The following is a 24,857-nucleotide window of genomic DNA, read 5'->3' as shown; positions in this document are numbered from 1 at the left end:
TTAATTAACAAACGGAAAATCCTACATTGATTAAAAAAAGTTACACGAGTTAGAAATGAAAAAAAGTTGACTACTCTACAAAAATCCCAACTTGTTGCGCAGCTCATCGATCATCCCCTGGAGGTATTCGGCTTTGGCCAGGTCCTGACACTGCATGAGGGCGTTGTGTGTGTCCAACAACGTCCTCCGGTTGGCGGCCGCTGCCAACTCTGCGTAGGCAAGTGACGTCGGGGTCGGGATCGGCGATGGGGGGCGGTCGCGGCTTGTGAGGAGGATGTCGCCTTCGCCTTCCCCTTGTTCTTCGCAGCCTTGACGCCAACGGGACGCCGGGAGGACACCGGTGTGCCAGAACTCTCTTCCTCCTCATACATCGTCCGGTTGAGGTCCACCGGATATGCGCCGCTTTCGCTGCTCGTGTAACACCGACTTCGGTGGTCCTCGTCCTCTTTGGCGCAGCCGATGGCAGAATCCCGCCTTGGAACTTTTGCTTGTCCTTCAAGAGCACCCAGATGTTGAAATACTTGAAGTCGTCGTACAATGACTGGTACGACAACAACGCTCTATCGCGCACATCGCTCAAACTCTCGCTGCTTCCCTGCTCCCTCAAGCACTTCTCGTACTCTGCCGAGAACAAGTTGACTTGCTTCTTCACTTGATCCCAGTGCTTGCGGAGCTGTTCCCTATGGCGCTTGTACATGCTCGGCGGCTTCGCCTCATTGTAGCGCTCGACGATGCGGTCCCAGTACACAACCTGCTTTTGGTTGTTCGCAAATACCGGGTCCTCCAAAATATCCATCCAACACCTCGCCAAGACGAGGGTTTCATCCGGTTGGTAGTTCGTCCTCCCGGGGGAGTACTCTTCATTCGTTTCCAGAGGTGGCAACTTGTACGCCCGGTGTCGGTTCCGCTTCTTTCTGGCGGGGGCGGGGGCGGCGGCGGTGCGGCGGGAACGGGCGGCGGGGAGGGTTGGAGAAGGCTCCATGTCGGACAGACCATACGAATCCGTACTGAATTCGGGGATCGTACTGCGTGTTGGAGTCGAAGGGCCGATATTCGTCAGGGTCTGTACCCTGCCAACATGCACCACCCCCAAACATCGGATTATTCAGACTTGAGTATTCACCGGAATCCATTTTATAGTGTAATTTGAGAGTGGAAATGTGAATGGAAATATTAAAAATGTGAATGTGGGGTAGGGGGTATTTATATAAAAATAATTTTTGAATTTAAAAAAAAAAACAAAAACTCGTTGCATCGTCCGCGCCATCGTCCGCGTCCCCCACAGTGGGCGGACGATGGCGCGGACGATGCCCTATCGTCCGCGTATCGTCCGCGGACGATCTATAGGGCGCGGACGTTGCATCGGGCATCTTCCGCACACCCACAGTGGCCGACGATGACGCGCCCAAGGCATCGGGAGGCCTATTGTCCGCCCCATTGCGGATGCCCTAACTCATGTATAATGACAACTCATAAGACAAAGTAAATATGTTAAACTCACTAGTATAAACAGGGACGGAACCAGAACTTGAAATAAGCCGGTGCTGAAATGTAACGATAAATACGGTAGGACGCGCGATGCTCCTAGAATCTCCAATAGCGGCTCGGTTGCCTTTTCTAGTGGTCTTTAGTGGTGTATCTAGGATTTTTTATTTGCAAATTCTAAGAAAATATTAGTATACACAAGTATACTAATATCTTCATATATTATACTCCCTCCGTTCCATAGTAGTAGAGTCATTTTGCCATTTTGGTACGTTCCATAGTAGTAGAGTCATTTCACTTTTTAGTAAAAGTTAACACATTTCTTCTCACTTACTTTACTCTCTCTTACTTTATTCTCTCTTCATCTCTCTACTTTCTTAATCTCCGTGCCGAAAAGAAATGCCCCCACTACTATGGAACGGAGGGAGTAGTATATCTTGATATCCTAAGAGTTCGCAAATTGAGTTGTTAAAATATTAATTTGACCTAAATATGGCACTCCAACCATCTGCGATTACTTATCCTACTTTGACTCGTTTCAAATATTAAAAATGTAAATTCATAATGGTACTTCCTTCGTCCGTCATTAGAAGTCTCGGTTTACTATTTTAGTTCGGCCGTTATTAGGAGTCTTAGTTCACTTTTAATATAAATAAGTAACGGAAGGAATAGAAAAAAGTAGTAGATAATGCATCGTTTTATATATTAATTTTATAATAAAGTATGAGTGTATTATAGGTTTATTGGTTTATCAGTAAATCAATATGTATGGGCATAAAAATCGAAAATAAACATGAGACAAATAATTATTTTTATTAGTAGTAATTGATTCTTTAAACAATTTTAGAGATAGGAGTAGTAATATATTCTTAAATTAATAATCACCCTAATAAAGAAATGAAATTACCTACTACTCTTAATCACATAAATCAATAAAGGGAAATAAAAGTTGGCTCTCTCCCCTATGCATCGAGTAATTACAAATTTACAAGTCATTTCTATTCCTCTCTCCTCTGCCCCGGCCTCTCTTTCCCATCTTCTTCCTCCATACACGTCTCTGTAAAAAACCCAAATACACTGTAGGTGACTCTGGGAGGAAAGCAACGGCCAAGCGGGGACTCTGGGAGGAAAACAACGGCCAAGCCCCCGCTGGAGCGGTGGCTTGGCCTATGCTATCTCCGTCCCTGAGTATAAATCTATTTATTTGAGCTAAATTGCTTCCCAAATAATAGAAGCTTTCTCATCTGCCTAATTAATATTTCATGGAGATTTTAATTACCTCGCAGGTGAAAATAATTCAGAAATTGCATTAGTATTTTTTTAATTATTTTGGGAGAGTACTGGTTGAGATGTTGAAAGTTTCAAAATTTGGTGATGTTGAATGATATTAAGAATCAATGATTTTTCATACTAATACAGTTCATTTTTATGCAATATTGATGTCGTGTTTTAACCGAGTATGAGGATGAGCATAGAAGTTACTATCCTTCTATTTGTTGTCTCATCCCTATGGGTGAAATTCGAATAAAAATTTGTAGTCTGAGTATTTTGTCGTATAGTCCGAGTATATTCTTGGTATGTCAAGCCAATCATAATTGCATAAATATTCCATCGTTGTCTTTTTCTTCTCTCTCTTTCTTTATCTTTTGTTATTGTAATTGACTGGATGCACATGTTAATCTGTCCGAACCAATTTTTTACTCGTAAACTATCTTCTTCTTTTCCTTTTTTTGGAATTTTATAAATAAGTTCAGTTTGGCATGGGACTTGAGAATAAGATGACTTGTATGGCTCTAATGAAAATCTTATGGACTATTAATTTTAACTTTAGATGGGCCTCAATAAGACGGCTCGTATTTTTCGTCTAATGTTATACCTGAAATTCAATAAACCTTTTCTTTATTTTTTTTAAGGAGTTGGCTAGTATTATGGTTGAAAATTACTACCCCATTACGAAAGCTATCGTTTTATACAATGCTAAGCACTATAATATTATTGGCATTTATATAGAGTAAAATCAATTGGGTCAAGTGATTCGGTTATGGGCCACCTATATGACTTGTATGTTTTTTTATGTGATTAAAATTATTTCAATGCACGTGTTCAAGTGAAAAAAAAAGGGTCCAAAAATTATAGGTTGACAAATCACCATACATAAAGGCTACAAATCACAGTAAATAAAGATGTGTATTGACAAATCACAATACGTATATACATAAAGATACAATACAAATCCACTTACTTAGTAACGCATATCTTTGGGCTGGGCATCCAAAAGGCCCATTAGCCATGGCATAAATAACATCAGTTTTAAATTTTGCTTCATAAATCTATTGAATACTTCCCCGTCCGCAAAATATTGTCCAAGTTTGACTTGGTATATGTTTTAAGAAAAGTGAGTTAAAAAAGTTAGTAGAATAGAGGTCTCACATTTATATATTAGTTTTATAATAAAATGTGAGTGTAATAAGTTAGTGGAAAGTGAGATCCATTTACAAAAAATGGAAAAAGAGTAAAGATGATAATATTTAGCGGACGGACCAAAATGAAAAAATTGGACAATATTTCATGAACGGATGGAGTATATAGTTACCATACGGGACATAAAAGTAATAAATTACCATGAGGGAGAAGAAAATCTAATAAATTTATAGTTTTCATTAGGGAGAGGAGAGAATATAATAAATTTATAGGAATTAGTGAAGGTAATTAGGTAAACGTATTACAAATTAGAGTGTGAATTAAGGAGGGTGAGAGGGAGAGAATTTTGGTATGTGATAGAATCATAGAACCATGCAAGATATTGTTTCATATTAACAAGAAAAACAAGTCCAACAAGAACTTGTTTTCAGTACTGCTCTTGCAAACCAAATGAAAGCGGATCGCAAGAGTATGAACAAGAGTGTTGCATTTGTCAGTGGTTGCCACGACATACGTACTGCTCTGGTTGCCATATCCAGCCTCATAAATCTTTGTCGTGCAACTGCAAAACCAGAACCTGAATTGACATCCAACTTACACCAGATGAGTAGTTGTGCAATGGATCTCTTAGGTCTCTTTTAGATGCTCAAATTCCATTTTTATTGCACTAAAATGGCTCTCTTGTAGTAATACTATTTTTTTCTGTTATGTGGTTTAGTCATACTGAACTCTATTATTGACACAAGCAAAATTGAAGCTAGGAAAATGCAACTGGAAGAGGAGGAATTCAATGTAGCAAAGCTTGTTGAAGATGTTGTGGATTTGTTCTATCCCCTCAGCATGAAGAAAGGCGTGGATATTGTGCTCGATCCCACTGACTGCTCAATCTTCGAGCATATAGTCGTTAAAAGGGATAGGGCGAAGCTCAAACAGATTTTATGCAACTTGTTGAGAAATGCTAAGGAGACGGCCATCGCACAAGGAACTGGTTTGGGTTTGGGAATCATCCGATCCTTGGTGAGTTAAACTACTAATACGCAGTTATTTCTTTTATGTTTATGGTTACGAATTTATTAATGTCTTTGAACCTCTATGTTGTAGGTGCATCTCATGGGGGTTGAATGCAAATGCAGCCTCAATCTCAGAAATATCTTGTGTTTTGGGACAAGGCGTTCATAAGTTGCAGTGTGAAATTGTTTGGGTAGAAAATCCTATGAAATCAAAGGAGTCAGAAGATATAGATGAGGAGAATAGAATACCTGCTAGCCATCACATTCTGTCAAGACCTTTGCATGGATCACATCTATACCGCATTCTACAACTGCTTCATGAATTCAGGCCATCCAGAAATAAAGAGATTCATTCTTCGCATGAAGATAGTCTAGTCGAGCATGAAGCAACAAGTGTGGCGAATGAAATTGAGGTGGTGGTAGTTAGTGAAAATGATCAAGTGGGAGACAATAAGGCATTGAATGGGAAGAATGTGCTGCTGGTGGAAGATGGTAGGACGTTGTGCATGCTGGCAACGACGATACTTCAGAAACTCGGAGCAACTCTCCATGTTTGCGAAAATGGAAAAGAAGCACTTGATCTAGTCGAGACAACTTTGAAGAACAAGGCCTCTCTTCCCTTTGATTACATATTATGGACTGTAAGGTACTTTGTTTACATTCCAGAGTAACGTGGAGATATAACTTCCGGGTTGCTATATCTGTATATTGATGCATATTACGTTGTGGATTCGTGATTAGATGCCGTTAATGGAATGATTTGATCTACGAGACTCATCATAAAAGAAAAAGCCTATGGAATCCGCAATACTATTATAGCTGTGACTGCGTATTCAACTCCTGATGAAGTTAATCGGGCCATGGATGCAGGGGTGGATTTCCATTTGCTCAATTGACCATACAAAATATCTTGGACCTCATTCACTATACTAAAACTCTCAAATTTATACCACACCCAAAATATCTTGACATGGTGAAAAATTTAGGCACTGACTACTTTTACTATTACTATTACTCTCTGTTTTAGGCAGCATCCTCGTCATGATTGAATTTATTCTGTTTTCTAATTTTTTTTTGAAACATCTGGTTCAGATGAATAAGCTGTCTCCTAAATAGACTCTTTCATAGGTTCAAATCAGAAAGCTGCAACCTCTAGATTTAACAGAATAACAGTGATTCTGAGACAAGTTGATAAACAAAAAATCAGATTATATCTTGAGTCCAGACAGCAAACTCAATCAAAGCAATCAAGCCACAAATACGTTCTCTTGCAGCGTCCAACTGTCATTTAGTTTTCCTACCGAAAGCGCTACAACTAATAAGAAAAATTTGGGGCACTACACCCAATCCGGATGGCACAATGTCAGTAAGAGATATTCAGCTTTTTCCATCACTTCACACCCTACAGTTCATCCTGCAGAGAGACGAGCACAAAAATAAGAATTAGGTGACTTGAGAAAATTAGCGACTACCGACATTGTATAGAACAAAAATCTTACATGCACATCATCATCAACCGAAGTTACAGGGTCTTCGTTGGGGTCTACTTTGGAATCATCCTCAGCATCCTCACCTTCAGCGTCGGAATCATCTGCTCCATCATCAGCCTGTGAAGAGAATTCAAGCTTCCTTTAAACCATATGTAAGGCAAATAGAGGAGTATTATTTTCAAAAGCAAACGAGTCTTACATCAGAATCAACAGATGGCTCATTCTTTGATTCCTGAGAATAGAAACACAGTTTTCAGAATGTGCTTACTTAAAGAGCAACTACAGAAACACAAAGTAATAAATGGATAAAATGAAAGGATCAAAAGTAATAAATGGATAAAATGAAAGGATCTTTTTGTACCTCCTCTTCTCTCTTCTTTTCTGCCTCGTCGAAAGCAGCCTTCTCAGCCTGCATTATCAGCAGCATTGGCAATAATAAACAGATAGCAGGTGTAATCCACTTTTAAAAATATAATTGAGTATAGAAAAGATGAAAGAAAAAAATAATTGAAACAAATGACACATACATCCTTTTGTGTTCCCCATGTTTCTTCTGCTACCTTCTTGGCATATTCAGGGTCATCAGATACAAGAACATTGTCAAACAAGGTTCCAGACTTCACCTGCGAAATAGTTATAGTGGCTGAGTACCATCCGTATCATCCATTGAGCACAAATGGGGGAAAATTAAAACTATACAAGCAACTAAAAGAAAAAAGAAAATGTACCTGCCACAACTCAATGCCTACATACTTCAGCTTCGGGAAAACATATAGTTCTGGGTCATCCTTGAACTCTGCAATTATTCCAAAACCAAATTAGCCAGAACCAACTTAACAGAATGCAATAGCTGCTCAGAAATAATGTGTCAAGTTCAATAAAAACCTGGGTTATCAATCAGTGGTGCCTTCCACTTGCCCTTGTAGTTGGGGTTCTTAATTTTCTGGTACAGAAAAGGGCTATTTAGATTATAGTCCGCTTCGTAAGCCATATAAGTAAGTCAAACTGAATATTTAACAAACCTTTGCCTTCCATGGTCCCTTGTACTCGGGGTTGGGAATGGTAGGTGCAGTCCACTCACCATCTTCCTCATCATCCCAGTCCTCAGGCTGCAAATGCAAAATGTTTTTATTAGCAAAATTTCAAATATTAGTTTCTGGTATGCTGAAGGTACCATAAATATGTCATTAAAATACCTTTTTGGCATCAGGGTCAGCAACCTCCTTGGGGATGTCATCATAACCCTGTCAACAAAGACAACTACTCTTAGCATATCATTAATTCAACACCATGAGTTCTAAATTACTCCCTTTCTAGTAAAAGACAAAATCATTAAAGACATCACAGGTATATTTACCTCTGGCTTTTTGTCTTCAGGATCAGCAATGAATTCCTTTTCATCCCAATCTTCAGGCTGATATTGGTATCAACAAAGTCAATTTAATACATGAATAACAGGATACTCAAATGGGAAACCAATCTAACAAAAAAGTACAAACACCACCTTCTTGGCTTCAGGGTCCTTGATTTGCTTTGGAGGCAATAGATCCCAGTCAGAATACAAGCTCCCTGTTTGCTTCTCCACATTGTCGATGAGGATGCTGTAGGTAGCATCAGGTCGGAGGATGAAAGTATATACATGAGAGAGTTGATCAGTCTCACATGGAACATCCTTCTTGATCAAGTTGTTTTTGTCATTGTATGTGAGAATAGCATGAACCTTTTTGGTGGTGTAACCACAGATATCTGGCCCAAACATGATGCTGCATCAACCAAACCAAATACCATTCAATACACAAACTTAGTAAAGTAACGATCAAGAAGGTTGGGAGATGTGTAAACCTGTATGGAGTGTCACCACCAAATTTCTTCTGGTCAACGTCACCACTGAGCAATTTCATATATCCACCCCCACAGTCAAGTTTTTGTTCGTGCTTGACAGAAAATTGAAAAACCAAGGTTTTATCCTTGTTGCTAAATTCAGGGAATTCGGCAGAGATAGCATAAAACCTATAGTCTTCACTGGTCTGGATACCTGCAAAAAAAAAAAGTTGAGACTTTAAGTTTGTACTCCATTACACACAAATTGCAGAGGAGACAAACAGACTAATTACCTTTGTCATTGGCATCTCCGCTCCATTTTCCAGAGGTGTAATTCCACTCACCGGCCATGTTCTCATCTTTCTTCCACTCAGATTTGACCCACCGACTCTCCCATCCATCTATAATGTGTAGCAAACAAATACATTAGGACAGACTACCAATGTAGGCAGAAATAACTTAACAATCTATTTTTTGCTTTTCGTTTCTAGAGCCAAATGATTTTCTGTTGAGAAAATAGAAGGCACTTTCAGTATAGGAATGTGTAGTTCTTTCAGTGAAAATGAAAAAATATAGATGTATCATCCCACACATTCACACACGATTTATTAACATGGATAACAATAGAAGACACCAGGACATGTTTGGCCGCCAAACCCAACTGAACTTCAGTCTATTCTGCACAAGTTTACAAATTAATTTCCCACTAAGATATTGAAACTAATGTCATTTAAAATAATAGTATTGTATTAATGTATTAAAATGTAGTAGTATTATTTTTGGCATGGAAAATCATTAAAATGTTAGGTGTAGGTCAAGTCTAATAAACAAGACAATTGTCAATTGTTCCTATCGCAAACAAATAAAGCAACACGAAGAGAAGGTTTATCACTAAAATGAATTTTCTATCAGACTCGTTGTGGTTGATATTTTTAGCATCCAATAGCAACAAATTCCCATTGACATCGTCCAACTCCATGTGCATACAGCATTACATACAGACATCCGATTGTAGTGGTTTTTCCTATAATTGTCATGGCACTAGCTGCCACCAAATCACAGCACAATTTTCAAACTTATACAATCGTCCTACAGTCTTCCATTAGCATACACGTGCATAGACAAACAACTTCCCACTACATAAAAAGTCACATCGAAAATTCATCGAATAGGTAGCATATTCTTACCGACATTTCGGTTTACACTGAAGTGCATTTTCAACTCAAAAACCAGAATTTACAAACACATTAGAAAAAACTGAATAAAATTGATTATCGAATCAGATCCAAAGTAGAATAAGCTCAATTAGATGCGGATTCAATCTAAACTGCAACGAACAGAATAAACATGTACGAGCGTCAAATTACCCTAATAAGACTGCGAGAAATGACATTTTCATCAGATCTACAATAAATGGATCTCAATTGGATGCAGACTAAACATATGCTACACTGCATCCCTAGATCAAAACAATGAGATTCGCACAATCATATAAGGAAAGACGACTATTCATATCAAAACTAAAATGCTAGTAGAGTGAACTGAAATGATTGCAAAATATAGTCAGATGGAGAGAAATATGGCGTCGATAATACCATCGAAGCGCTCCTCGAAGAATACGGCGGCGGAGGCGACGGCTAGGAGGAGAGAAATAGTGATAGACAGAGAGAGAGGAGCTGCGATCAGAGATCTTCCCCTTGATATCGCCATGGCTACTATAGTGAAGAACAAATGAATGAGATGAAGGGTTTATGTAGGTAAGATTTTCGTCATAATAGCGAGTCAGCTAAATGCCTGACGTGGACACTTTTGAAAGGAAGATCCAATAGAATGACGCCACGTCGGAGTTTGCTGTCACTGATTTCAACGTGGCCGGTTACTATTGGAAACATAGCCGTAGGTGGGCCAACACAAGTAGTTTGTCTTCTGCAAAGACGTATTTGACCTTCGATAAACGGAAGTTGCATTGTTATCATCAATTTCTAAAATAACCAATTTCAGTATGGCATTTCTCGTGATATTTTTGTGATTAACATACAGATGGTGTGTGGATTACCTTTTGTCTTTTTATTTTTTAGATAATTGTCATTTAAATCATAAAGTGTGATTAAATTTTGGTCTATCCTATTAACTTTGAAATTATAATATTAAATTATGAAATTTTAATTTTTCTCAATTGTCACGTTGATGCTTAAATCGACGCCATTTGGTGATGGTAAAGGCGATAATATTTCAATAAAATAAGAAGAGTAATAAAAATAATAAAGGAATTTAATAGAAAAATACTTATCTTAATGAAATACATCGTTTTGAATTCGTTAAAAGATGACATTTTGTGCATGAATGAGACAATTGAGAAAAATTGAAACTTCATAATTTAATATTTCAATTTCAAAATTCATGGAACACACCAAAATTTGACCAAACTTTATTGACCAAACTTTATAAATTAAATGACTATTGACCCTTTATTTTTTACATATTTATCCATTTTCCATTATATATAAGTACACAGTCAAATGCAAATCAAGGGGATCATTATCACAATTCAAATTCTTTGGTATTCAATTTTTCAGAATAAGTACAAAAGTGATTCATGATCAAGAAGCAAAAGGAAAATGAAATAAGAACATATTAATGACACAAAAGTGATTCATGAGCAAGAAGCAAAAGGAAAATGAAATAAGTACATATATTAGTCTTATATATAATTAATATGATGTAATGATAAATATCCCAGTAATTAATATGGACGGTTGAACCTTAAATATACATAAATTCTGAAGATATAATTTGGTTCTCCAATAAACCTTGAGCATAAGGTAAATGTACTCCCTTTATTTCTTGTAGTAGAGACTGTAATAATGGAGTGCTCATTTCAGTTGGAAGAAGCTCGGCTAGAAAGGAGTTCGGTAAGCTCGGCTTACCGAGCTGGAACTAGCCTGGAACTAGCCGAGAAGAAGAAGAAGGCAGAAGTCGGTAAGCTCAGCGGTAAAGAAGCTCGGTATGGAAGCTCGGTATGGAAGCTCGGTAAGGAAGCTCGGCGTTGAGCTGGAATGAGCCGAGAAGGAAGAGTTCGGTTGTAAGCCGAGAAGGAGTTCGGTATTGAGCCGAAGAAGGAGTTCGGTCTTGAACCGAGAAGGTAGAAGCAACCTAGCCGAACTAGCCGTTGGAGCAGCAGTTAGTTAGCTGAGATGTAGCGGTTATTCTTCTTGCTTTCTTGATTCTTCTTGTAGTTAGTTAGTAGCAGTTGCTACGTGATTATGGAGCTTTAAATAGCTCACCGTGTATGTAGTTTAGAGTAGAGTTTAATCAATAAAGAGTTTTCCAGTTTTCTCTCCAAGATTATCATCTTCAATACTCAAAGTGTGAGTGTGTGTGTTTCCTGCATTGTGTGATCTCATACAACAGTGAGTGTGTGTGTGATCTGTTTGAGTGTGTGAAAGCCTTGTGTGCGTAAATCCCAACAAGTGGCGCCGTCTGTGGGAAAGGGATATTGAAGCTGATTTGCAGAGGATCAAACGGTTTCAGAGATGGCAGCAAGGCTTGATGCAGAGAAGTTCACAGGCAAGAATGATTATGGCCTGTGGAAGATGAAGATGAAGGCGATCTTAATTCAACAAGGCTTGGCGGCAGTTCTTGCAAAACCAGATGAGAAAGGAAAGGCTCCAGTGCTTGATGAAAAAGCTCAGGCAAAGATGGAGGAGATGCAGCTCAAGGCACATTCTGCAGTGATTCTGTGCCTTGGAGATAAGGTCTTGAGGGAAGTTCAAGAAGCCAAGACTGCGGTGGAGATCTTGGACAAGTTAGATGAAGTTTACTTGGCCAAATCCTTGGCTAACCGGCTGTATCTCAAGAAGAGGCTGTATGCCTATAGTTTTTCTGGAGATAGGTCCATCATTGAGCAGCTAGAGGAGTTCAACAAGATCATTGATGACCTGGGATCTGTTGATGTCAAGATCTCAGATGAGGATAAGGCCATTCTCACATTGAATGCCTTACCTAGCTCGTATGACCAGCTAAGTGATGCAATTATCTATGGAAGAGATAAACCTATCACCTATGCAGAAGTCTATTCAGCCTTGATGGCCAAAGAACTCCAGAAGACAGCCAACAGAGGCTCTGCAAGCTCCAATGTTCAAGCTGCAGAGGCCTTGAATGTGAAGAAGTTCAAGAAGCAGAACTTCAAGAAGAAGTTTGAGGGCCCTAAACCCTCAAGCTCAGATGCTCAGAAGGAAACCAGAGCTTGCTATTGGTGCAAGAAACCTGGACATTTGAAGAAAGATTGTCATGCATGGAAGAGAAAGATGGCCTCAGAGGGACACAATCAATCTGATTGTGTGGAGAGTGCTGATCCCCCGGCTCAACTCATGAATATCAGTGATAGTGGGGTCAGTCATAGGTGGATTATGGACTCGGGGTGCAGCTTCCATATGTGCCCCAATAGAAGCTGGTTTCATGATCTTCAAGAAGCATCGGGTACGGTTGTTCTTGGTAATAACCACATTTGTCAGATCAAAGGAATAGGGAAGGTAAAGCTAAGCCTACAAGATGGCTCTATAAAGATCCTAACTGGGGTGAGGTATATTCCAGAAGTAAAGAGGAACCTCATCTCATTGGGAATGCTGGAACAGAAAGGGTTCACCATATTGATGAGTCAAGGAAAATTGTTTGTGAAATCTGGAGATGCAGTGATGATGGAGGCTGACAGAGAGCATATTCTCTATTATCTGAAGGCTAAGGCTGTTGATGGAGAAAGCAATGCAGTGTCAGATGATTCCATAATGCTATGGCACAAGAGATTGGGCCACCCAGCCGAAGGAAGCTTGAAAGAACTCATCAAGAAGGGTCTGATCTCTGGAGATTTCAACAAGATGGACCCCTGTGAGCAATGTATACTTGGAAAGGCTAAGAAGGCACCCTATCCTACAGGTATTCACTCTTCTACAGCCCCTTTAGACTACATACATAGTGATCTTTGGGGGCCTTCACCGGTGTGTTCAATTGGTGGAGAAAGTATTATCTAGCTATCATTGATGACTATACAAGGAAGTTGTGGGTATATATTCTTAAAGAAAAATCTGAAACACTCACAAAGTTCAAGATATGGTGTAAGGAGGTTGAGCTAGAGAAGGGTAGAAGTGTTAAATGCTTAAGGACAGACAATGGCCTAGAGTTCTTGTCTGCTGAGTTTGATCTGTTTTGTAAAGAGAAGGGTATGAAGAGGCACCGGACTGTTCCTGGTAATCCTCAGCAAAATGGTGTTGTGGAGAGGATGAATAGGACAATCCTAGAGAGGGTGAGGTGCCTACTTCTTGGGTCTGGTTTGAGCAGTAGATTCTGGGGTGAGGCTGTGTATACAGCAGCCTATCTCATCAATAAATGCCCATCTACTGCCCTGAAATCTGAAACTCCTGATTACATGTGGTATGGAGCTCACAGTGACTACTCAAAATACAAGGTGTTTGGGTGTGCAGCCTATGCTCTTGCTAGGCAAAGTAAGCTTGAAGCTAGGGCTCTGAAATGTATCTTGCTGGGGTATCAGAGAGGTGTTAAGGGGTATAGGCTCTGGTGTATTGAGCCCGGTAAGCAGAAGGTCTTGGTGAGTAGGGATGTGGTGTTCTTGGAGGATCAGACGCCATTCCTGAAAGATAAGCCGGACTCCAATGAAGATGAGGGTGATTTCTTCAAGGTGGAGCCTGTGGGGGTTGGCCTAGGAGCAGGTGGAGTCATTGACTCAGGGAGTGAGTCTGATTCGGATAAAGAAGAGGCTCCAACTCAGGGCAACCAGGCTGGTGAGTCTATATCAGACTCTATCAGGGACTATCAGCTTGCAAGGGACAGAGTTAGAAGAGAAACAAGGCCACCAACAAAGTTCTCTGATGTTGTGTATTATGCTCTGTGTGCAGCTGAAGGTATTGATGGTGCAGATCCACTCACATATAAAGAAGCTATGCAGAGTAAAGATAGAGAAAGATGGATTGAAGCCATGAATGAGGAAATAGAGTCTTTACTCAAGAACAAAACATGGATTTTGGTGGACAAATCCAAGCTGAATGAGATTGAAAAGGGGAGAGTGAAGGTGGTTAAGATTAACACCTTGCACAATCCGGCTGACATGCTAACAAAGTCTCTAGGTAGAGACAAGTTTGATCATTGCAAGAAATGGATCAATGTTTGTGCAAGAACTGAGATGAGCCCTCAGGTGGAGAATTGTAATAATGGAGTGCTCATTTCAGTTGGAAGAAGCTCGGCTAGAAAGGAGTTCGGTAAGCTCGGCTTACCGAGCTGGAACTAGCCTGGAACTAGCCGAGAAGAAGAAGAAGGCAGAAGTCGGTAAGCTCAGCGGTAAAGAAGCTCGGTATGGAAGCTCGGTATGGAAGCTCGGTAAGGAAGCTCGGCGTTGAGCTGGAATGAGCCGAGAAGGAAGAGTTCGGTTGTAAGCCGAGAAGGAGTTCGGTATTGAGCCGAAGAAGGAGTTCGGTCTTGAACCGAGAAGGTAGAAGCAACCTAGCCGAACTAGCCGTTGGAGCAGCAGTTAGTTAGCTGAGATGTAGCGGTTATTCTTCTTGCTTTCTTGATTCTTCTTGTAGTTAGTTAGTAGCAGTTGCTACGTGATTATGGAGCTTTAAATAGCTCACCGTGTATGTAGTTTAGAGTAGAGTTTAATCAATAAAGAGTTTTCCAGTTTTCTCTCCAAGATTATCATCTTCAATACTCAAAGTGTGAGTGTGTGTGTTTCCTGCATTGTGTGATCTCATACAACAGTGAGTGTGTGTGTGATCTGTTTGAGTGTGTGAAAGCCTTGTGTGCGTAAATCCCAACAGAGACATTTCTTTTAGACTTGAGATTTAAGAAAATTGTGTTAAATAAGTTAAGTGGATAGAGAATAAAGTGGAAAAGATAATAAACTTGAGAGATGAAAGGGGTATAAAATAATAGAGATGAGTGAGATGTATATTTTTTTTTCAAAACTATAGTGAAACAATCCAGAAAGAAATATAACTCTACTACAGAGAAACAGATGAAATACAATTTTCGTTCGCATCATGTAATAGTACTATATATCAAGAAATGTTGTTATTTATAATAGCATAAATGAAACTTAATATAGTTGTGAAATTTATCTATTCTATAACTTTCAACAATATTTATGAATTTAAATTTTCACCATGCAAATACTCCATTGACCATTAAAATCTTAAACGTGACGAAAAGCAAACGTTGCCCAGTTTTTGGAGTAATTTGAGTTTATATCCTATATCGGTGATAATATAGTTGAGGTTAGTAGTGAGTTAGCTCCACCAACTAATACAAATCAAGTAATTGCCAACCAATTCATAAAAACTCTATAAAGTTCTATGGTTTATTGCTCGCTACTTATGCAATAATGACTTATAGTACATTTTAATTAATTTATTTAATTACTTGGCAGGAAAGACAATCGGGAAAAATAATACTCCATAATCAGAAATTTGAAGCGAAAAAATTAAAGTAAATCAGTACAACTATCCATAATCAAATAATTCGAAATTGAACGAGTTGCCACAGAAATATCATAGTAGCTCAGCTCAAACCGAATAAATAAAAAGATTAATAAAAAAATTTCTACAAAAAAATGAAAGTAATTCAGTGCAACTATCCATAATCAAATAACAAATATATGATCATTTTTTAACCATAGAAAATTAAATTAAATTTTCCAAATCACATAGCCTAATAAAATCATAGCAAAATCTAGAAATGACAAATTGTGCGAGTTGAGTTGTTATCGGATCAATGTGATAAGAAGCCAACCTAGTCAAACCCGGACATGACCCGGATACTATATGAATTTTCCAGAGGCAAAATCTGATTCTTGTTAACACACAGAATTTGACATGACACACCCGACATAATAACCTAAGCCAACTATGAATAATAAAAAATGATAGTGTAATTTTAACTTTAACAAAACAATAAATAAATGATTGAAATAAAAATATTAATTATTAACAGGCCTTCTAAATCTAATCTTGAATTATTGTGTTCGGATTAATCTGATAATCTGATAAGGATATAAACACAATTAAATTTGACTTTAACACAATTAAATTATGTACCAAACACAAGATTAAATTATTTACTTATCTAACTTACCTAGTATCCATCAATATTATTTTAACCATCCAAAACTAAATAATTTAATATTTCTCCCTCCATCTGCCACTAGAAGTCCCGATTTACCATTTTATTCCGTCAGCTATTAGGAGTTCCGGTTCACTTTTATTATAAATAGTGGGTAAATCTCAGATTGCATTGACTCATTCCACTCACATTTTATTATAAAGTCAATATATAAAAATGGGTCTCATATTCCATTATCTTTTTCCACCCACTTTTTTCATATTTCTTTCATATTTTTGAATAATCAAACTAACTAATATAAACCTAGCTACTAAATGAGGCCTTGGTTATTATTAACCCAGTGCAACAAGTGTTTACGACATTACAGGCGGAAGAAGATTTCGATAAATAAATGAAATAGTAGTAATATTTTTTTATAAGGTTAATAATAAAATAGTCCTACTATTAATGAAAGAGATTTAAAGTGCAAATTGTAGAGTTAAGCCGATAAATGAGACAAAATAGCAGGCGCACCAAAATTATGCAAATGTTAAATCTGTAATAATGCCACAAATTTTAGTTTATAAGTTATTTAACCGCCTCAATTTTTGTTCGACAAACATAAGCTCATATGGCCGGCCGAGATTCCATGAACCATCGACAGTAAAAATAATGTAGCTTTTGATAATAGTTGGAAAAATCAAAATAAAAATCTCAGCCTTAGAGATATATATGTTGATAAATAGAAAATAAAATAAGGAAATTAAAAAAACTAATGCACAAAATAAAAGACTAGAAAAAACGTAAAGTTTATAGTATTATATTATGTACTACTACTTGTTTTTCAACTCTATTATATCCAACAATGAAGTAAATAATTTATTTATGACTTGATTATCTTTGACTGATCTAAATTGACTTCTTTCATTTTTGAATATGCTCTAATTGTAGCATTGGTTATTTCTTTTAATCATATATATATAGGGGTGCATTATAATGATAACCCCAATTTCCGTAATAACCCTATAATTAAATCTGGACCACACATTTTTAAAATCACGTGGTCTACATTCAAACTTAGATTTACTTCATAAAAAAAAGCGCGGGGTAAATATGTCATTTCGCTCATGATAAAATTTACGTATCCAAATTTCGTTCATTTAATTTCTGAATTTCGCTCATTTTATCATTTTATCAGTCAGCCAAATGTATCATTTTATCAGCTCAGAGTATCATTCTATCCGGCAAAACTATCATTCTATGCAATAAACCTAACATATATCATTTTATCATTTTATCAGTCAGTCAAAAGTATCATTTTATCAACTCAGAGTATCATTCTATCCGGCAAAACTATCATTCTATGAAGTTGTGACATCCCTAACCCAAAACATGCATCAATTTGCATAGTTATAATATTATTTGTATAATTGTATGTTATATATATAAGTGTGTATGTGTACGTGAATTTTAGATAGCTAAAATAAATGTGTAACGTGTGTATATGTGCATGAGATAATATAGTACTACTATTATGTACGTACTTATATACACTTATATATAAGTTTAATATATGTGCATGTTTTTGGGTAACCTAAGGTTGATATACATTAAATAAATATATGTTGTAAGTGGCATAGAAAATGAGCATTTTAACATATTATTGTGTTGCCTAAATTTTTATAAAGGTTACACCTTTTAGTTTTCATTTATACGTGTTTTTCTTATAAAATACAAAATAAAATATAAGGTGAGTCACCTAATTATGCCGTCAATGTACATGACTATAGAATATTTTTGTTCTTTATTTTAAAGGATGAGAATTAGGTAGGGGGAGGGGAGTAAGCTACGGTATACATATAATTTAGAAGGAACGAAAGCTATTAAAATAAAATATGAACAGTAGAAGAACAAAACAATAAGGAGAAGATTATTTAGGATTTAGAAGCAACAACCATATAGTATATACAATCTGAGGGTGGTAAACAGAAAGAAGAGATTTGAGTTTTTGAATTGATTATATCGTGATCAAGATCAAGGAACGTAGATCGGGAATCAAGAGCTAGTGTTCGACCAGGTTATCTATCGTGCTCAGGTGTGTATAAATCACACTTTTAGTTTTACATGTGTTATGTGGTTGATTGTTATATGTTGAATTGGAGTGAATTATTGGATTATATGGTGTGAAATTGATATGATTATGAATTATTTGATTTTGATGGTCGAATATGATATGAATATTTGATTGCTGAAATGGACATGTTTGTTTAGATATATTGGATAATTTGAAGGAATATGATATGGATATGTTATTGGTGCAAAGGATATGTTTATGATACCGATTATGTGAATCATTGGATTAAAGAGGATATGTGACAGCCTTGTACTGGATCTGAAATATAGAGGGACCTATGAGTCCCGATACAGAGAGGGACCTTCGGGTCAAATACAGAGGGACCTATGAGTCCAATTACAGAGGGACCTTCGGGTCATAGAGGAATCCCGGACAGACACCAGGCTTGACTGTTACAGAATAATAAATTGAAAAGAGTGGCATATGCATATGAATATGAAATGGTTTGTTTTTGGTTTGTTTTTAAATTATGTTATATATTCGTTTCTGATTATATGTATTGATAAAAGAATATGCTTGATGTTTGTATCATGTGAAATTAAAGGTGGAAATTTATATATACTGAGTTGTGGCTCATATAAACCACTAAATTTTTTAGGAATAAGATAGCAGTAAAGTTTTGACTGACATGGGTCATAGGAACTCCACGTGTTATCAGGTTCGGTGGCTGACGCATATTGGCAACCTTCTCATCCTCATCTTTTTGCATGTAGGTAAATGTATAGTATATAGAGTGGTGAGAGGGTTCCACTATTTACAGGATATTTTGAAATATGTAGCGGATAAGTGTTGGTTTGAACTTATATAATATGTGTGTTCTATGAATTAGATAAATGTATTGATTGTGTTTATGATAAGTGATTTATTTATTAAAAGAGTATACGTTAGAGGGGTTGAGGTGTGACAGAAATAAACCTATAATTTTATCACAAAGCAGTAAACATATCATTTTATCAACTCAGAGTATCATTTTTATAAGGTTACTATCATTTTATCCGCTTAGATTATCATTTTATCAGGTAAAAGTATCATTTTATTAAACAAAAATGTCATTTTATACACCAAAAATACCTATCATTCTATCGGCTGAAAGTATCATTCTACCCGACAAAACTATCATTCTATCGGCTGAAAGTATCATTCTATCCGGCAAAACTATCATTTTATCAGTTTTATGTCATTTTGTCACGTTAAAGTATCATTTTATCAGCTTATATGCAATTTCTTCAGCTAAACTATCATTTTTATAAGGTTACTGTCATTTTATCCGCTTAGATTATCATTTTATCAGGTAAAAGTATCATTTTATTAAACAAAAATGTCATTTTATACACCAAAAATACCTATCATTCTATCGGCTGAAAGTATCATTCTATCCGGCAAAACTATCATTTTATACAGTAAACCTAACATTTATAAGCTAAAAGTATCATTTTATCAACTCAGAGTATCATTCTATCCGGCAAAACTATCATTCTATGCAATAAACCTATCATTTTATCATTTTATTAGTCAATCAAAAGTATCATTTTATCAACTCAGAGTATCATTCTATCTGGCAAAACTATCATTCTATGCAATAAACCTATCATTTTATCATTTTATCAGTCAGTCAAAAGTATCATTTTATCAACTCAGAGTATCATTCTATCCGGCAAAACTATCATTCTATGCAATAAACCTATCATTTTATCATTTTATCGGTCAGTCAAAAGTATCATTTTATCAACTCAGAGTATCATTCTATCCGGCAAAACTATCATTCTATGCAATAAACCTATCATTTTATCAGTCAGTCAAAAGTATCATTTTATCAACTCAGAGTATCATTCTATCCGGCAAAACTATCATTCTATGCAATAAACCTATCATTTTATCATTTTATCAGTCAAAAGTATCATTTTATCAAACTCAGAGTATCATTCTATCCGGCAAAACTATCATTCTATCCGGCAAAACTATCATTCTATGCAATAAACCTATCATTTTATCATTTTACGTGATATTTGGCGAAATTCAGAAATTAAATGAGGGAAATGACAGTTTTACCCCCGCTTTTTTTTTATGAAGTAAATCTAAGTTTGAATCTCAAAACTATCATTCTATGCAATAAACCTATCATTTTATCATTTTACGTGATATTTGGCAAAATTCAGAAATTAAATGAGAGAAATGACAGTTTTACCCCCGCGCTTTTTTTTATGAAGTAAATCTAAGTTTGAATCTCAACCGCATGATTAGAAATATGTGTGGTCCAAATTTGGTTATAGGGTTATTACGATATTTAGGGGTTATCATATGATCACGACTCTATATATATATATATATATATATATATCCTATATATATATATATATAGGTCCATGATCAATTGAGATTTTTTAGGCTAATTGAGAAATGAGATGCAACATCAGCCACTCATTTTTATTACATAAGTGGTCCAGATTTTGCCACAAAAAAATATTTTTAGATTAATTTATTATGAAAGGGTATAATGGTAAATTTAGTTGAAAACAAATGAAAACTAACTTCTCCCCTCCCATTCTTCTTCCCTTACGCCTCCACCTTCTGCTCATCTCCTCCCCCACTCTTTTCCGACCCTTCACGCTGATGCTCCGCCTCAAATCACGGCAGCGCTCCTCCTCACCCCGTCACCAGCTCCTTCCTCGCCGGAGACGCCGCTGGAGGTGGAATCCCTAGCTCGTCGTCCGACGCCTCGAGCAGATAGCCTAGATCCGGCCGCAATTCGCCGGAATCCGACACCAATTCGACGATTCCTTCCTCAACCTCTCCGGATTCGCCGCAATCCGACGCCGATTCGACGATTCTTTCCTCAACCGCTCCGGATCCGTGATTGGAAGTGGGAGATGTAGTGATTTCCTCCTCGAAACTCTTCATGAACGAGTCGAGGTCGTGGATGGAAGTGCAGAGATCGGAATCCTCGTCGATTCCGTCCAACAGATCCTCCCTCAGCCGCTCCACCTCCGGCGAGTCAATCTCTTCCGACTCCGTCTCCGTTTCTGTTATGGAATTATCAATTAAGCTATTGCATAGTTGTATACTATGATGCTTAGAGAAGATTAAGTCAAATAGTTGTTATTTTTTAATTACAATAATTGTTTTTGAGTTGTTGACAATATATACAAGCTTTTGACAAGCTGTTGACATTTGATATACAAACTGATACATTTTACTATAAGTTGTTGACATTTGATATATAAGCCGGTGACACTACGACAACTATGGTGCATATCGTATCAACGGCACATACATGTCATGTCAACTACGGTACATATCGTGTCAACTACACATACAAGCCATGTCAACTGTGTTACAAGCTATGTCAATTACACGTACAACCATGTCAACTGCACATAGAAACCATGTCAACAACAATTATAAGTCATGTCAACTAGACATACAAGCCATGTCAACAATCCGACACATTAAAACACGAAATGACACTTATACCCCCGTGTTGACATAATGTGATAGCTGTTGACATTTAGTTAATCTTGTGGATTAGTGGCTGATATTGCATCTCATTTCTCAATTTAGCTAAATAATCTCAACCTAACAGGACCCTATATATATATATATATATATATATATATATATATATATATATATATATATATATATATTATTTCAACACTTCCCCTCAAGTTGAGTACCAATTGTTTCGATATTTAATTTGCAACAATCTTCAGTTTGATAAATAGTTTATACTCATGTTTAGGAATTCTTCAATTTTCATTGATAATTTATGCTCGTATCATGTCTTCTTTATTCTATATTGAAAGTTTAGACTCTTTTCAATAAAAATCTGCAAATTCGTTGTTAGTTTAAGCTAATATCAAGGAGCTCATTGATTTTTGGATGACAGTTTTAATTTTAACTCATATCAGGGATTGCTTCAATTTTCAATTTTTCATTATTGTCGGTTTTGGCTCGTGTCAAAGAGTTAATCAGACAGTTTTGCTCATAATAATGAGCCCCTTCAATTAGTAATGTATACGATTATAATTTAGGTATTAGAATGAACGAACTAACGATCATTTATGGATTGTTAGCTGTTCTAATACAATGATAGAAAATAAAATGGAGAAACTAAAAAAGACTAATGAAAAAATGAAAAAAAAGCTGGAAGACTTGTAAGTTCATCAACTCTATTAAATCCAACTCTTTATCTAGAGTTCAATAATACATTAACAATGAAAGTATATAAGCAACTTTTAACTCAATTAATTTTTATTAATTTGAATTAATTCTTTCTTTATTGAATAAACTATAATTAACATTGATTGTTTCCTTCACCCACACATATTCTCCTTATTATAACAAAAATTATATTTATAATTCTATTTTACTCACTATGTACGTACTTAAAATGCTAAAACTGTCTATAGGGATGTCAATCGGGCCAGCCCACGGCCAACCCTATTCGGGTTGCGGGTCAATCGGGTGCGAGCTAATCGGGTTATGATTTTTCTGGGTTATAAAAGTTCAACCCTAACCCTAAAAGCTCAGGTTTCGGGCTAGCCCATCGGGTTAATCGGGTTGCTATGGATAAAATTAACATGCGATCAATCCAATAAATAATGGTGAAAATTAGTTATATTTATAAAATGTAAAATATTTAATTATGATAACTTTGAGATATATGTTTAAACTCAAACATAAATATGATCAAATACTAATATTTGAGATTTATGCAAAATAAAACATAGGGATGTCAATCGGGCCAGCCCACCGGGTTTCGGGCCAACCCTATTCGGGTTGCGGGTCAATCGGATGCGGCCTAATCGGGTTGTGATTTTTTCGGGTTATAAAAGTTCAACCCTAACCCTAAAAGCTCGGGTTTCGGGCTAGCCCATCGGGTTAATCGGGTTGCTACCGATAAAATTAAGATGCGATCAATCCAATAAATAATGGTGAAAATTAGTTATATTTATAAAATGTAAAATATTTAATTATGATAAATTTGAGATATATGCTTAAACTCAAGCATAAATATGATCAAATACTAATATTTGAGATTTATGCAAAATAAAACATAGGGATGTCAATCGGGCCAGCCCACCGGGTTTCGGGCCAACCCTATTCATGTTGCGGGTCAATCGGGTGCGAGCTAATTGGGTTATGATTTTTCCGGGTTATAAAAGTTCAACCCTAACCCTAAAAGCTCAGGTTTCGGGCTAGCCCATCGGGTTAATCGGGTTGCTACGGATAAAATTAACATGCGATCAATCCAATAAATAATGGTGAAAATTAGTTATATTTATAAAATGTAAAATATTTAATTATGATAACTTTGAGATATATGTTTAAACTCAAACATAAATATGATCAAATACTAATATTTGAGATTTATGCAAAATAAAACATAGGGATGTCAATCGGGCCAGCCCACCGGGTTTTGGGCCAACCCTATTCGGGTTGCGGGTCAATCGGATGCGGCCTAATCGGGTTGTGATTTTTTCGGGTTATAAAAGTTCAACCCTAACCCTAAAAGCTCGGGTTTCGGGCTAGCCCATCGGGTTAATCGGGTTGCTACCGATAAAATTAAGATGCGATCAATCCAATAAATAATGGTGAAAATTAGTTATATTTATAAAATGTAAAATATTTAATTATGATAAATTTGAGATATATGCTTAAACTCAAGCATAAATATGATCAAATACTAATATTTGAGATTTATGCAAAATAAAACATAGGGATGTCAATCGGGCCAGCCCACCGGGTTTCGGGCCAACCCTATTCGGGTTGCGGGTCAATCGGGTACGGGCTAATCGGGTTGTGATTTTTTTGGGTTATGAAAGTTCAACCCTAACCCTAAAAGCTCGGGTTTCGGGCTAGCCCATCGGGTTAATCGGGTTGCTACCGATAAAATTAAGATGCGATCAATCCAATAAATAATGGTGAAAATTATTTATATTTATAAAATGTAAAATATTTAAATATGATAAATTTGAGATATATGCTTAAACTCAAACATAAATATGATCAAATACTAATATTTGAGTTTTATGCAAAATAAAACATAAACATCAAGAAATTTTAAAGCATGTTTAGAAATTTAAATATATATTTTAGTGAAATTGAAGTTTCTAATTCATTTATCTATTTTTATATTAATAAAAACTAAATATATAATTTATATATTTAATATATAAAATGGAAAGTTATCTTTTCAGTAATCTCTATTATAAAATAATCAATGAAGTGTCGAATTAAATTCAAACAAATAAAACAATAGAAATTTTATCGGGTTTTCGGGTCTGGCCCTAACAGGTTGCGGGTTAATCGGGTGCGGGCTAATCGGGCTGGAAATTTTTAGCCCTAACCCTATAAATTTGGCGGGCTATTCGGGTCAGCCCACGGGTT

General features: G+C 36.5%; 2 protein-coding genes across 2 annotated transcripts; one reads left to right on the top strand and one right to left on the bottom strand.

Moving 5' to 3' along the window:
• The first annotated feature begins 3,316 nt into the window (after positions 1-3,316).
• LOC121757803 (histidine kinase CKI1-like) lies at positions 3,317-5,520 on the top strand. The gene is made up of 4 exons (XM_042153285.1): positions 3,317-3,338; positions 4,307-4,537; positions 4,625-4,923; positions 5,008-5,520. Exons 1-4 carry the CDS (start codon positions 3,317-3,319, stop codon positions 5,083-5,085), a joined length of 630 nt encoding a protein of 209 aa, XP_042009219.1. The 3' UTR covers positions 5,086-5,520.
• A 584-nt stretch (positions 5,521-6,104) lies between these two features.
• On the bottom strand, positions 6,105-9,954 carry LOC121759534 (calreticulin-like). Its single transcript, XM_042155152.1, has 14 exons — positions 9,823-9,954; positions 8,521-8,628; positions 8,249-8,441; positions 7,911-8,169; positions 7,764-7,820; positions 7,603-7,650; positions 7,429-7,515; positions 7,292-7,349; positions 7,135-7,202; positions 6,934-7,029; positions 6,768-6,815; positions 6,606-6,638; positions 6,416-6,523; positions 6,105-6,330 (listed from the first exon to the last, which is right to left on the bottom strand). The coding sequence occupies exons 1-14, from the start codon at positions 9,935-9,937 to the stop codon at positions 6,319-6,321; spliced, it is 1,290 nt and encodes a 429-aa protein (XP_042011086.1). The 5' UTR covers positions 9,938-9,954; the 3' UTR covers positions 6,105-6,318.
• Between the last annotated feature and the right edge of the window lie 14,903 nt (positions 9,955-24,857).

The sequence above is a fragment of the Salvia splendens genome, chromosome 12, assembly GCF_004379255.2.
Source record: "Salvia splendens isolate huo1 chromosome 12, SspV2, whole genome shotgun sequence".
NCBI classification, from domain to species: domain Eukaryota; kingdom Viridiplantae; phylum Streptophyta; class Magnoliopsida; order Lamiales; family Lamiaceae; genus Salvia; species Salvia splendens.
Note: the sequence above shows the minus strand (reverse complement) of the source record. Positions and strands in the feature narration are given on the sequence as shown.